This window comes from Hemiscyllium ocellatum, chromosome 2, assembly GCF_020745735.1.
Source record: "Hemiscyllium ocellatum isolate sHemOce1 chromosome 2, sHemOce1.pat.X.cur, whole genome shotgun sequence".
Taxonomy (NCBI): Eukaryota; Metazoa; Chordata; class Chondrichthyes; order Orectolobiformes; family Hemiscylliidae; genus Hemiscyllium; species Hemiscyllium ocellatum.
In genome coordinates, this window is record NC_083402.1 from 119,275,801 (window position 1) to 119,290,614 (window position 14,814).

The 14,814-nt window shown below is 39.9% G+C and overlaps 1 protein-coding gene across 2 annotated transcripts in view; it reads left to right on the plus strand.

The window, feature by feature from the left end:
• lpar1 (lysophosphatidic acid receptor 1) overlaps positions 1-14,258 on the plus strand; it is a 101,325-nt gene extending 87,067 nt beyond the window's left edge. For both annotated transcript variants that reach the window (XM_060839395.1, XM_060839404.1), the window contains exon 4: positions 10,886-14,258. In XM_060839395.1, coding sequence (XP_060695378.1) covers positions 10,886-11,184 — 299 coding nt within the window. In that variant the 3' untranslated portion in view covers positions 11,185-14,258. The remainder of the gene's footprint in view (positions 1-10,885) is intronic.
• The last annotated feature ends 556 nt before the right edge of the window (positions 14,259-14,814 follow it).

The following is a 14,814-nucleotide window of genomic DNA, read 5'->3' on the forward strand; positions in this document are numbered from 1 at the left end:
CTGTACAAATGCAGCTCTTATTTCCAGCTCTCTGTGCCGAAATTCCAACCTGTGAACTTTGGGGTTGAAATTTTCTGGATCAAGCCAGGAAGGAATGTGCTCCACTTGTACAGTCAGCCTTCCTGCACAGGTGCCTAGTTTGGCTGACAAGTGGACCATGAGCATTTTGGAATTCCAGGACTGCATGGCATGCAGGTTGGAATTTTAGTCCAAAATGTTTTATCGGCTCTGCAGGAGATTGAAGTATCAGTTTCCAAAGTCTTCTCCCCTCAACTTATTTTTAATGCTGCTTGTGCCAAGGACAGTCATGTCAATCCAGGTAATAACTACCGGTGTTGGACTGGGATGGACAAAGTTAAACATCTCACAACATCAGGTTATAGTCCAACAGGTTTATTTGGCAGTACTAGCTTTTGGAGTGCCTCTCCTTTTTGAGCAGCGCTCCAAAAGCTAGTGCTTCCAAATATAACCTGGTGTGGTATGATTTTTACCTTTTACCAACTTTTCAAGTAATTCTTTGCTTATCTAAACATTTTGAAGTTGTTTATCAAGGTCACACAATGATCTTTTTCTTTTGTTCCTTCCCATGTCTATTTACTTTTCTTCCATGATCTATTTGAGCTCCGTGTGTGGAAAGTCTGGAGGTATATCTCGTGAACTGGTCTCAGCCTGTTTGCTTTCTGAAGTATTGAAGCTTCAGCAGTGTCACCTTCCTGACAAAACTACCCATAAACAGGTTATCGGGGCTAGGTGTACAAGGATTCATTTGTCACTCTTAAGTCACTGACAGTCGCTGGGAAAAGCTCAGCAGGTCTGGCACCATCTGTGGAGAGAAAACAGAGTTAGTGTTTCAGGTTCAGTGACCCTTTTAATCCAGAATTCTCTCAATCTCGCAACCCCTCCCCCATACACTGCAGGATCGACACTTCAATAAGAAGAAATGTCTGTTCCATCCAGAGAGGGGCCACACTCTCCTTATTTGAGGGAATTCAGCAACCTCTATTGTACTGCCCAGCTTGGCGTGGGTTTCCTCGGGGTGCTCCAGTTTCCTCCCATAATCCAAAGATGTGTTGGTCAGGTGAAATGGCCACACTAAATTGCTCATAGTATTAGTTGCATTAGTCAGAGGGAAATGGGTCTGGGTGGGTTACTCTTCAGAGGGTCAGTGTGGACTTGTTGGGCTGAAGGGCTGTTTCCACACTCTAGGTAATCTAATCTACTGATTGCCCAGTTAGTAATACCAGTTTGTAACCTCTTGATTTGTGCTGTGTCTACTATATTTAACAAGTTGTGGTGCCTCTAAACCACTGGAATACAGCGTATTCATGCTCCAGGGCACTTACTGGTATTAACAACAAATCATCTTATGTGTCTCTATTTTATATAGGGACAGGTGACTGAAAGTCTGGCTAAAAAAGAACGTGTAGTTAGGTTCATGATTTTGGTATTTTCATTACTTCCAAACTGAACTGATAATATTTGAGAACAAGTATTTTCTTAAATATTTGCAGGATGAAGAAACATCTGTGGAAAGAGAAAACAGTTTATGTTTTTGAGTCCAGTGACCCTTTTTCAGTTAAGGTCAGTGTACTCTAAACATGAACTCTGTTTTCTCTCTGCACTGATGCTGCCAGACCTGCTGAGATTCTCTAGCCATTTCTTCTGTTTGTTCTGCTCCCTTTAATTGAAAGCTATTGGAAAGAGATGAAAAGAAAATCTCTTGCTAAAGGCACAATGTCATTGACAATATATTGGCTTCAAACATAACAAAGGTGTGAGGACCCCAATAGCAAATGTTGGAACTCAGTGAGGGCAGGAGTGCATGGGGTCAGCTGATGTTAATTGCTGGCTGATAATTGGGGGATAAGTGGGAGTTTTAACACCAGGAGGTCACAACTGGGGTCGGAGTGACAGGGAGGTAATTGAAATCCAGGTCACAGTAGGATTCAAGTGAAGATTCTCTAGAATGCAGTCTGACTTTTGGTGTGATTGTAGTTTTCTAAACGTTAGCTCAAATAGCACGTGCCACAGAAACTCTGGTACTTACTGCGACAGACCTCTTTAAACTGATTAATAAAGAATTACATATACTGTGATATCTCAGATGTATACAGTCTGGCTTAGATACTTACAGCCACATTGTGTGTAGTTGACTGGCTGACTAATTGACTGCCTCTGTCTGACTGGCTGTTTGCTTAACTATACTGAGTTTAAGATGGAGCTATCTTATGTGAGAACTCATACTGTGGTGTTATCTCACTGTCTTAAAGGTATGGTGTCTTTCTGAGGTTTGCACAATAATATAGCAATATTAACCTGTCTTTTCAGACTCCAGTGGATCTGTTGCAAGAAGGATTAATGATTTGAGTTGTAGTAGCATCAGAATAAGACTGCAACTCCTTCTCCTGTGGAAAAAGTGAGGGTTCCAGTTTATTAGTCACACATTTGCTCTTGAATCCTTTGCTGCTGCCTTTGCATTCCATTTTGTATAAGGCTAAATACACTGGGGCATACAAATATGTACTGCTGGATCGTTGGCATATTCTCAATGAATGTAAGGAAAACCTGGTGCTTTTTTTAAGCTATGGTGTAATAATATTTCAAAGTCACGTATTTCAGTCCAGATATGATATTCTAAAGCCATTTTAATCTACTTCTGTAACTAGTGTTAATGTAGAGTTGAGCCAGAGTACTGCATGATCATATCTTTATGATTTTCTTGGAACTCCATGCTTGAGACCACCTCCACAAACTGGATTTCTGGACCTGCCAGTGTTAAAACAGCTCTTGTAAGATACACATTGACTTTCATATGCCTTTGACAAAGGCATGTATGGCTCCCTCTTCAATCTTCTTGACTGCTTGCCCTTTGGTATTGTTGACCATATCACACCTCTCTGCTGTTTGTCGGACTGTTTGCACCTGCTTCAGTTCTTCCCTATTTAATCGCTAGGCAGAGAATCACTCATGCTGACTTTTCTCCATGCTCACCACAGCTGCCTCATGGAGCCTCCTAGGAATCTGCCAATGTCCGCCTCATTTTTCTCCCATTTGCATGCTGCCCTTTGGTGACACCATCTGAAAGCACAGCATTAGTTGTCACCCTCACCACAACGCATGACTCTACTTCATTGGCACCTCTCTTCCACAGCAGCTACGTTTGCCGCAGCATAGGAAACATATGACTTTAAATACAGAATGAAGTCATCGTTATCAGTCCTTGCTCTGAACTCCATTCCCTAAGTTACTGACATCATCCCTGTCTTTGGCACTCGTCTGAAGCTGAACCAGGTTCTTCACAATCTTGGGGTTATATTTGTTCTCGAGATGAGTTTAGATCACATACCCTTGAAAACCATCTACTTTTACCTCTGCACCATCACTCAACTCCTCGTCTACCTCAGCTCCTCTCTCTGTGAATCTTATTGTTCCTTTTCATTTAAATATTGATGGACCTGGTGTCTACAATCCAGAATATTGTTCTTGTTCTTCATCCTGAGAGTTGGTGACAGTGTCAAAGAAGCATTGGACCATTCAGTACAATGTCCGACTAGGGGTATGTGGCTGTCGCCCTACTAAACCCCAACTGACTTTCGAATTCTACACTGTGGGTTTAAATAATGTATACTATTTCTTAAATATGTATTGCACCCTGCCAATATATATTCAATTTTGTCTGGGTTAGAAATTTAAACAGTCTGAGTGTTTAACCAATGATGATTGAACATATATTCACTTCCCTTTAAGGATTAGCAAGTACTTCATTCCAAGCAGCCAACCAGCAACCTGAGCAGAATTGTCAGTATTTTTATTTGTTCGTCAATGATGATGGCACAGGAGCACACTGTACAGGAGGATTGGGGAGAAGGAAGATAGTCAGCCATTGTAAATGGGGTGTTTGGGAGAAAAGGTTACCTCTCTCTTCTTAACACAATAACCAAACATATATCTTGAAGTGTTGGAGTTTTCACTTTGCATCTTGATTATACTCTAAATTGTTCCAGGTTTGAGAACTGTTTCTGTTTCCATGTATTTCTATTCATCATATTTGCCCAAGACAAGATGTTCCAGATTAGTTCCAATATGGGCATTCAGACAACAATGTGGAAAATTGTCCGTGTGTGTCCTGTACACCCAGCAGGACAAATCTAATGGTCCCATGAGTTTACTCTTGGTCATCAGTTTAGTGGTGGAAGTTGCCATCAATTGTACTATTGAGCAACATTTTGCTCAGCATAACCTGCTTAGTGACACTGAGTTTGGACTCCAACATGGTCATTCAGCTCCACACCTTGTTCCAAACATGGGCATGAATTGAATTCCAGAGTGACTGCCCTAGACATCAAGGTTGCATTTGACAAATTGTGGCATCAAGGAGTCTGAGCAAAATTACAGTTAAGGTCAATCAGGGAAAACTCTTGGCTAGTTGGAACCATACCTGGTGCAAATGAAGGTGGCTGTGGTTGTTGGTCAATCACTTCAGCTCCTGGAGTTCCTCAGGGTAGTGTCTTTGGCTAGATCTGTCTTAAGCTGCTTCATCAATGAACTTCCCTTCATCATTAGATCAAAGTAGGGGTATTTGTTGAAGATTGAACCATGTTTAGCACCATTCACAACTCGTCAGACAATGAAGCAGTCAAATGCAACAAATGGAAAATATCCAGAGTTGGATTGACAAAAGGCAAGTAGCATTCTTGCCACACAAATGCTAGGCAGTGACCATTTCCAAGAAGAGACCATCTAACCATCGCCTGCTTGATGCATTACCATCACTGAATTCACCATAGTCAGTGTTCTGGGGGTTACCACTGATCAGAAACTGAACTATATTAGCCATATGAATGTTGTGGTTACAAGAGCTGTTCAGAGGCTGTAGTGAGTAAGTTGGTGCTTGACTTGTTAAACCTTTTTACTGTCTACAAGGCACAAGTCAGGAGTGTGATGGAATACTCCCCACCTGCCTGGGTGAGTGCAGCTCCAACAAATCTTGAAGTTTAACACTATCCAGAGCAAAGCAGCCCACTTGATTGATATCACAGCCACAAATATCTAGTCTCTCCTCTATTGACTCCCACAAGCAGCAGCAATATGTGCCATTTACTAGATGCACTGCAGAAATTCACCAAGACTCCTTAGGCAACACCTTCCCTACTCATGACAACTTCCATCTCGAAGGAAGGGAGCAGCAAATCCATGGGAACACCACCACTTGCAAGCTCCCCTCCAAGCTAGTCACCATCTGACCGGGAAACATATCACCATTCCTTCACTGTCACTGGGTCAAAATCCTGGAACTCCCTCCCTAATAGCTTTTTGGGACACCCTACGGCAAATGGACTACAATGGTTCAAAAATGCAGCTCAACAACACCCATTCAAGACCAACTAGGGATCGGCAATAAATGCCAGCCCAGCCTAGCCACCCATCCCCTAAATTATTATTTCTATAAACTGCCCAACAACAAACATAACACTCAATGTAAACAAGTGCAGCTGACAGATTATATTCTAAAATGTTTTCTTTAAAAAGCTTTTGGTTATATCGAGTTAGTCATTTTTGTCGTCATTTTTAAAAATACATATATTTAAAAGCTTTGAGAAAGTATCTATTGGTGTCTTGTGCCAATCTCAGTTTTTTTGAGCCTCCACCATGGCCCACAGAAGGCTGCAATTAACAGCATCTCCATTAATTTGCTCTGGGGCTGGGGCCAATTTTGTGGCCAAACTTGGCTTCTTGAGCAACTTTTTTTTCATGTAAAAGTTGACAAGTTTGATTTTTGTGGCATATCGTTTATGTTTGAAATTCTGAAGTCTGTCTTTGCATGGGATGGGTAATTGAGAGAAAATTGGTTTGAGGAAATGTCCAATTGGACCAAGCAGAGCGCCCAAATGAAAGCATTCTTTAGAACTGTTTACCTGGAGATTGAATTGTGCACATTGCACCTACACCTAGATACTTAGATACCCCTGTTGTTGGAATATAATTACTGATGATCCAGTGAGCTGTCTCGAATAAAATTGGTTGGTTGAAGGCCACTGTCAATGTCATGTGCCTGTGGTTAATTGGGATGGGTCCAGTTGGATTGGGAAAGGTGGTTGCAATGGGAGGATTGAATGGCAATGAGGTGGGGTTAGGGGAGGACCTAAAACAATTGGCGAAGAAACAATACCTGCCGATTATCCATGTCTTTGCAGAGATCAGGAGGCAACACAAGCACAAATTATTGGAGAAACCCAGCAACATAAGAGCTATAGTTAGTACGTTTGCAGATGATACCAAAACCCAACAGGTTGGAAAGCATCTGTGGAGAGGAAGCAGAGTTAACATTGCTGGTCCAGTGACGCTTCAGAACTTTACCCACAAATGATTTTATAAACCTCTATAAAGTCATCCCTACAGCCTCTCCCTATACCTCAAACACTTCAATCCTGGCAACATCCTTGTCAATCTTTTTTGGACTCTTTCAAGTTTAGTAACATTCTTCCAAAAGCAGGGAGACCAGAATGCAGTATTCTGAAAGTGACCTCACCAATGTCCTGTACAGCTGCAACATAACGTCCCAATTCCTATTCTCAATGCACTGACCAATGAAGGCAAATGTGCCAAATGCCTGTCTATCTGCGACTCCACTTTCAAGGAACCATGTGCCTATAACCTTAGGTCTCTTCTTTCAGCAACACTTCTCAGGGCCCTACCATTGAGTATACATGTCCTGCTCTGATTTGCCTTACCAAAATGCAACACCTCACATTTATCTAAATTAAACTCCAACTGCTGCTTCTCAGCCCATTGGCTCATTTGATCAAGGTCCTATTGTACTCTGATTTAATCACCTTCACTGTCCGCTATACCACCAATTTTGGTGTCATCTGTAAACTTACTAACTGTACTTCCTATATTCATATCCAAATTATTTGTATAAACGAAACGAAATGCAGCAGACCAAGCATCGATCCCTTTGGCACACTGCTGGTCTCAGACCTTCAGTGAGAAAAACAATCCTCTATCACCACCATCTATCTCCTATCTTCAAGCCAATTCTGTATTCACTTGGCTAGCTCCCTCTAGATTCCATGTGATCTAACCTTACTAACCAGTCCACCATCTGGATCATTGTGGAATACTTCGCTGAAGTCCATACAGACGATTAATCTTCTTTGTCATCTTTTCAAAGAAAACTCAATCAAGTTAGTAAGACATGAATTCCTATGCCAATTTCATGGTTTTCTTGAGTGAAAGAAAGAGAAAAGTAATTGCTTGTCAAACTTAGGCAGCATGGTGGGCTCAGTCATTAGCATTGCTGGCTCCCAGCGCCAGGGACCAGGGTTCAGTTCCACCCTTGGGCAACTATCTGTGTGGCCTTTGCACGTTCTCCCTGTGTCTGTGTGGGTTTTTTCCAGGTGCTCTGGTTTCCTCCCACAATCCAAAAATGTGTAGGTTAGATGATGGCCATGTTAAATTGACCATATTACCCAGGGATGTGCAGGCTAGGTGGATTAGCCATAAGAAATGCAGGGTTATGGGGGTGAGGTGGAGCGTAGGTCTGGGTGGGTTGTTCTTTGGAGGGTCGGTGTGGACTCAACAGACCAAATGGCCTGCTTCCAAACTGCAGGGATTCAATGTAAGATCCCTTGCAAGATAAGAGATGCAATTTCAAACCCACAAACAGGTGCCAGTTGAAGAAGGTGATGCTGTACAACTTAAATTAAGATGAAACAATATGCAATGTTAAATTGTTGAGGTGTTGGGTTCAAGTTGGAGACCACAATCAGTTAGGCAAGTGGATAATGACAAGTTGTGAATAATAGAAATGTGTTTGAGTGCTTGTTGGGCAGAAATTTTCTCCAGTTTAGGTTTTCACTGTGTGTTTTGTCTTTCGAGGAGCTGAGAGAGCAGGCGAGTGCGAGAGAGACTTCTCCAATTCCAGTTCCAAATCCACCTCTGTCGGCTCTGTCAAATGCAGTTGTTTGAAATACAACTCATTCATATTTAGTTGTTTTTTGGCTAATTGCAAACTATTTTTTTGGCTCCAACGTGTGAACTTTCCATCAATTGAACAGGAGATTTGATTATTTTCGGTGTCTTTGAAAACATGTTAATTTCTGTTCAAGCTGGCACTTGTGTATTGATAGCTTCATGGTCTGTGGTCAGGTGATCACTGCAGCCACGTTTAAGTCAGTGTTTTATTTTCCTCTTTGTACCCAATTCAATTCATGAAAATCCCAGGTTTTAAAATCCGGAAATGGAAGTTGAAAATTGAACGTCTATATTTTACCATTATCAATATCTACATCCCATGATAGAAATGTTACAGCTGGACAACATTCTTAACTCAGGATGTTTGTGTGTTTCTTTTCAATATACTGAAAAAGTCTCCACCTATTTTGAAACTACTTCATAAACGTCTTGGTATGTTTTCCAAGCTTTGTGCTAAAGAATCTTATTACAAAGCAAAGTTTTTCAGAAGAAATACTCAAAATAAACAAAATGATCCTTTGAATCACCCTTTTGTTTCTCTTCTGGGATAAAACAGTCACGTTAATGTGCATTGCAAACTGTTTTGAAGTATAATGCAATGTTTTCAGTGGTTCGTTTTCTCTTAAAACTTCAATCGTGTTTTCCTCTGTTTTGCAAGAATTTCATCGTTAGGACTGAAAATATGGCATTATTTCAGTTTACATAATTTCCTGTAACACGTACTTATAATGCTGATGAGTTCAGAATGAAAACAGCTTGGTGAGGCCACGTAGTGGCTTAAAATGTTTTACTTTTCTCCTGGAGTTTCTGTTCAGAAAAGATCTTCTCTGTAAAAAAAAACAAGATCATATACGTTTTGAAAATACGTTTAGTGTTTTGCTACAGATGCCAACAACTGATCAAGTCTGACACTTGCAGCTTAGGGCAGTGTATCAGAGATTCAATCGTTGTGATGGGACATTGAAGCCCATCAACTTGTTCAGGCGGCTATAAAAGGTGATGTTATTTGGACATGATTTGGAGATGCCGGTGTTGGACTGGGGTGTACAAAGTTACAAATCACACAACGCCAGGTTATAGTCCAACAGGTTTAAATGGAAGCACTAGCTTTCAGAGTGTTACTCCTTCATCAGGTGGTTGTCGTAATGAAGGAGCAGTGCTCCTAAAGCTAGTGCTTCCAAATAAACCTGTTGGACTATAACCTGGTGTTGTGTGATTTGTAACTGTGTTATTTGGAAATAGCAAAGGATGGAAAGATACCAGCTAACAACCATTCTCTCAAAGATTAACATCTAAACAGATTAACTCGTCCTTTATCTCATTGTTTACTGATAGGATTTTGTGGTGAATTTGCTAGTTGCCATTTCCTGCAGGATAATAACAGCTCCACATCAATGTCTGTGAAGTCCTTTTGAAAGAATGCACAAACTGTTATATAAATGCACTTCCTTTCCCTCTACTGTTCTTTTCCTTCCTTCTGTACTTTTCTACTTCTAGCCACTTCCAAAGAATTGGTGTGTGCCAAAGATTAGAGGAATGGAGGAGGTACAGTCAGGTAGGGTTCATAGGAGTATGGGGCTTTAGCCAAGGAATCCATAAATCAAACTTAAACTGAGAAATAATTTTCACTGTTTTTGTGTTGACAAATTATGTCTGAAAGCTTGATAAATACTACTCCACTGAAAACCTCCATAAAAATGCTGAAAATCTGATAAATCAAAATGTTGCAAATATTTAGCAAGTCACACAACATCTATAGAGAGAGATGTGGAGCTGCTGGTTTTGGACAAAAACCAGAAATCACATGACATCAGGTTATAGTCTAACAGCTTTATTTAAAATCTCAAGCTTTGAGTGCTGCTCCTTTGTCAGGTGGAGAGCGAGAAACTGAGTTATCTTTCCAGAGTAAAATGTGATTTGTCATCTTCTACATGATTTAAATAATATTCTTTATTTGTCCTTCCCTGTGGCTTTTGTCCAAAGGTGTGCAGGTTAGGTGGATTGGCCATAGTGTCCAGGGATGTGCAGGCTCGGTTGGTTAGCCATAGGAAATGCAGGGTTACAGGGTTATGGTATGGGGGTGGGTGTGGTTGGGATGCTCTTCAGAGGGTTGGTGTGGGTCCAACGGCCTGCTTCCACGCTGAGGGGATTCTGTGATCTGTCTGCATTGTTTCTTCCTTGTCGTTTAAAGGCAACAACATTTGTTAAACCATCTTTCACCATCAAATCTGAATTGTACAGTGTGCAACCACATCTGTAATATTTAAAGTGAAAGTTTGTTTGTTCTCGGAAACCGACCTGAAGTTTGATATTTCGCATTGAGCAAATTCTGGACCAGACCATTCCTTGTGAAAATTGAAGTGAAAAATCTCTCAACATCAGGTTATAGTCCCAACAGGTTTATTTGAAAGTGCGAGCTTTCAGAGACTTGCTCCTTCATCAGGTAACCAGTGGGGCATATAGGTAGGACACAGAATTTAAGTAAAAGATCAAAGTGTCATTCAACTGGTGCAATGTATTAGACAAATCTAGGTGACTTCAAGTCGTTACCATCTAGATTTGTCTAATACATCACATCAGTTGAATGATACTTTGATCTTTTACTATAAATTCTGTGTCCTGTGATCCTGCCCCACTGGCTACCTGATAAAGGAGCAGTGCTCCGAAAACTTGCACTTTCAAATAAACCTGTTGGACTATAACCTGGTGTTGTGTGATTTTTAACTTTATCCACCCAGTCCAACACCGGCACTTGGTGAAAATTGAATGCGTTGTCCCAGTGTCTGATGAAGTACACTGAGGATGTGATGAGATAAAGTGGGAAGAGGTTTTTGGGGCATAACTGTTGGTAATGAGCAGTTGGCCCTGTGCTGCAAGTTCTAATTGTGTTTGTTTCTGCTCCATTTAGGTGCATTTATCATCTGCTGGACTCCAGGCCTGGTTTTGCTGCTGCTCGATGTGTTCTGCTCTGACTGCAACGTCCTCACTTACGAGAAGTTCTTCCTGCTGTTGGCCGAGTTCAACTCTGCAATGAACCCCATCATTTATTCCTACCGCGACAAGGAGATGAGCGCAACGTTCAAGCAGATCTTGTGTTGTCAGCGCAATGAGGGTAGCAACAGCGCGGCCGAAGGCTCGGACCGTTCAGCTTCCTCCCTCAACCACACCATCCTGAGCGGGATACACAACGACCATTCTATGGTGTAACTGGGGCCGTGAGGATCGCACTGATCACTGCAAGGCGACCAAGATGGAGGAGAGACACAGATGTGAACCAGCTGTGGACAAGTGAATTAAACACTGAAGTCTAAATACTAAATAAGCACCAGCGGCCAATTCACAAACTAATATGAGACGTTGACCAGTATTCCTGCTTTAGTAGGTCATAGTGTGAGACATCTTTCATAACACCAGTTGAAGTCTTAAGTACTTACGTTGTATTATCTGCCAAACTGTAGAAATTGTGGCTTATTAATAATATAATAATCTTATTTTATTCACCCATATCAGCATGCTTAAGAAAGACTTTTGCAGAACAGGCAGATGCAACCTTTTATTGCTTCATGTTAATACTCATTGATTAAGCAAAACTTCTTATAAGCACCAGAAAGTTATGATTGTCCCTCGGAAGAGACTATTGGTTGTTCGTCAGGGCATATAAACTGTGCAAGTCATTAGTAATCTTTGAAAAGTTTGTGCTTTCTCAGTCTCTGTTTTTAATTTAAAAACAGCAGTTGCTCCCAAGCTGACACGATTTGATTTTTGATTTCAACGTTCAGCCCTCTGCAACCATGTGTTCTACAGGACATCTGAGAAAATGGTACAATTAACTATTCTGTAACAGCAAATGAGGTTTTGTTTTATAGAGTATTCTGGATTTCAATCGTTAGGACCTATTGAATAAATAGTTCATTGTTTCAAGCAAGACTGCCGCGTTAGCTTTTAAATTGCTGCTAATTGCTCTCTTCACATTGGTTGCCATATTACAGTTAAAACATAAAGTTACAAATGGAAAGTGGGTTTTGAATGTGTAAATTTGTCAGCAAAAAAAGTGAACTATTTATTTAGTATGGACTGATGTGTTTTAAAATGCCAGTGACAAACTCTATTGCCCTGTTATTCGATTTCAGATGCTTGAGCTTAGTGTGCTCCACATGAACAGGTTTCAGTTCTTTGGGAAATCCAAGTAGGCAAGATACTTTGTTGATACGTCCCGCAAATTGACAAGACTCGTGCAGAACCTGCACTCTGCATTATTATTTCCAAAGGAGATGTTACTAAGTGTTCCGTGTTACATTCAAGATTGTGAATTCTCCTTTTCAGTTCTACTTCCATTATCACAAGTATATTTAGTTCAATGGCTTCATCATTCACACCTCCCCCACCTCAGAAGGTGCCTAGTGCCTATTTGTGTTGGAGAGTTACTTACTTTGGAGTTAGTTTGGAAATTTGAGCATTGTAAAATTCCTAACCGCTAAAAATGAGAGATGATGCATGAATGTGGTATGGCATGGAAATCCAGTAACTCTTTTGATTGTGTTCCTTCGGTTTGTATTTTGAACCAACCCCACTGTTTGTAGCAGATGAATACTGGTGCTGCTCAGTTAAGCAATTCTTCTTTGCACTCAAATTAATAGATTGATTGAAATGAAGAACCATCCCAAACACTACTACAATTTTCAATGGTGGGATGAAAAGGTTGGAGAACTTGTCATTTTGTACCATTCAATGTTGGATGCAATTCTGCTTGGGGTTTTTTTTTTGTTTAACATAAAGGTGCCTTAATATTTAATGCTTTTGACATGCTGGGTGTCTGTAAACTTGTGCATTGCCTATGCATTACTGGACCTTTACTGCAATTTGTAATGTGTAATGCCTATAACTAACTCTGCATTCTCATTAAATGGTGCACCAGGATTGGAGATTTTGACCTGTATTCCTTTCCCAGATCTTTACTATTTAGTAATTTGTTTTGTATATTTCATGGATTAGGTACAATTTATACAAGTTTTAAATTAGTATTTTTGACTAGGCAAGGTGTTTTTGAAGAATAATTTTCTGTGCCCAAGTTGTCGTTCAAAATAGTTTCTTTAAATTATGCCAGGTTTTGTATTTAGTTTAACTTCCAAGTATTACCATGTTATCACAAACTATGTAATTATGCTGTGACCTAGTGCACAAGGAGTTCAAAGTAGTATTTTACAATCTCTGCACTGGTGGTGTAAAATATTAGAACTAATAGTAATTACTACAGAAACTATTCACCACTATGGAATATAACAATTTATAATCAGGTCATAATGCATTGACTTTGTAGCATTACCTAGTGCTAGTACATGTTTTACATAGCTAACTTTTAAATTTTATATCAATAAATGCTACTGGACATTTAAGTCCTGATTTTATAATATGTTTAACATGTTCCCTTTAACTGGGGACTGGCCTGCTCACATCTTTTTTGCATCCAAGTTAGCTGAATCTTTTTGTGTTCTGTTGCACCTTAATCCAGACTTACCCAGAAAAAGCAAGGGGGATCAATGTGGGACTGGATAGGAATAGAGAGAGTTTGAGAAATTGAAAAGATTACACTATTTGTAGTTGTAATTAGACCAAGGAAGCCAATTACTTTTCAGGAGGTGTCAATGCGAACTGGGACTGATGTGCACTTGGGTCAGAAGAGAGTTGAAATTATTACTTTGAAGGATTATTAAATGGAAGCTTCAAATGTGGATATTATATTCAAAATAGAAAAATGTACATTACCAACGGCTATGAAATTGCTCCTATTCCCACTCCACTAGCATTATCAGGCATCCCTCATTTCTTCATATAAATGGGGTCTCTATCAAGAAATGGACAGACTTCCAGAAAAGTAATGGAATACAGTGGGACCAGCTCTGAGGATTTTCACCAATCAACACGCTAACTTTTTTTCTAATTTTCTAATTTAACTTGAGACTGTGTTTTCAAAAAGTCATTTATGCTGACACAAAATTGTATTTCAAATGCAATGATAGATTTCTGGAAAACAAGATAAGATCTATGTAACACTTTGCGCATTGAATTCTATTGGAGGCTTAAAAAATCTTATGTGAGCTGTTCAAAGATCTAAGGACCACTTTTGCAGTTATATTCTGTATGTAACCATTATGATGGAAGTATCAATATCTTAACATGCAAAATCAATGGATTATCTCAGCATAAATTAATAACATTTTATCACGTCCCAATGATGTTTCCTTATGTGATTTTTTAAAAATAAAATTTCCTTGGATAGAAAATGTTTGCAAATCTTTTGCACTTCTGTACTTTGTTCAACTTGCTTTATATTCGTCCTTTGCCATGCAATTTATAATGCACAACATGGAAAGGACAAAACTGTGGAAGCTTGGAACAATTTGTTCAATTCAGGAACAGCGACAGACAAAATTTATGTTCCCAGCTGTTGATTGGTTTGCTACGAATTGTTCCGCCTTCCATTTACCTTCCCTAGGCAACCCAAAGAAAGCAAACTGTCACTAATCAAAAATTAGGAGTACGAAAGCTTAAATGTGGTGTCTTTTGGACTGACCGCCATTAAGGTCTCTATGAGCATGCGGTGCTATTTTTCATTCTCATCATTGATATTAAAAGTAAGCAAACGCATTATGGCTACAAGGCAAAAAAAGGGGTATGCTGATTGGGTGGGATGAAATAAAGTGGAAGATAAACACTAATACAGGCATATGAACATTTGAACATACAAATTAGGATCAAGAGTACAAATTCAGGCCCTCGAGCCTACTCTAATATTCAATAAGATTGTGGCTGATTTGACCATGACCTCAATATCATTCC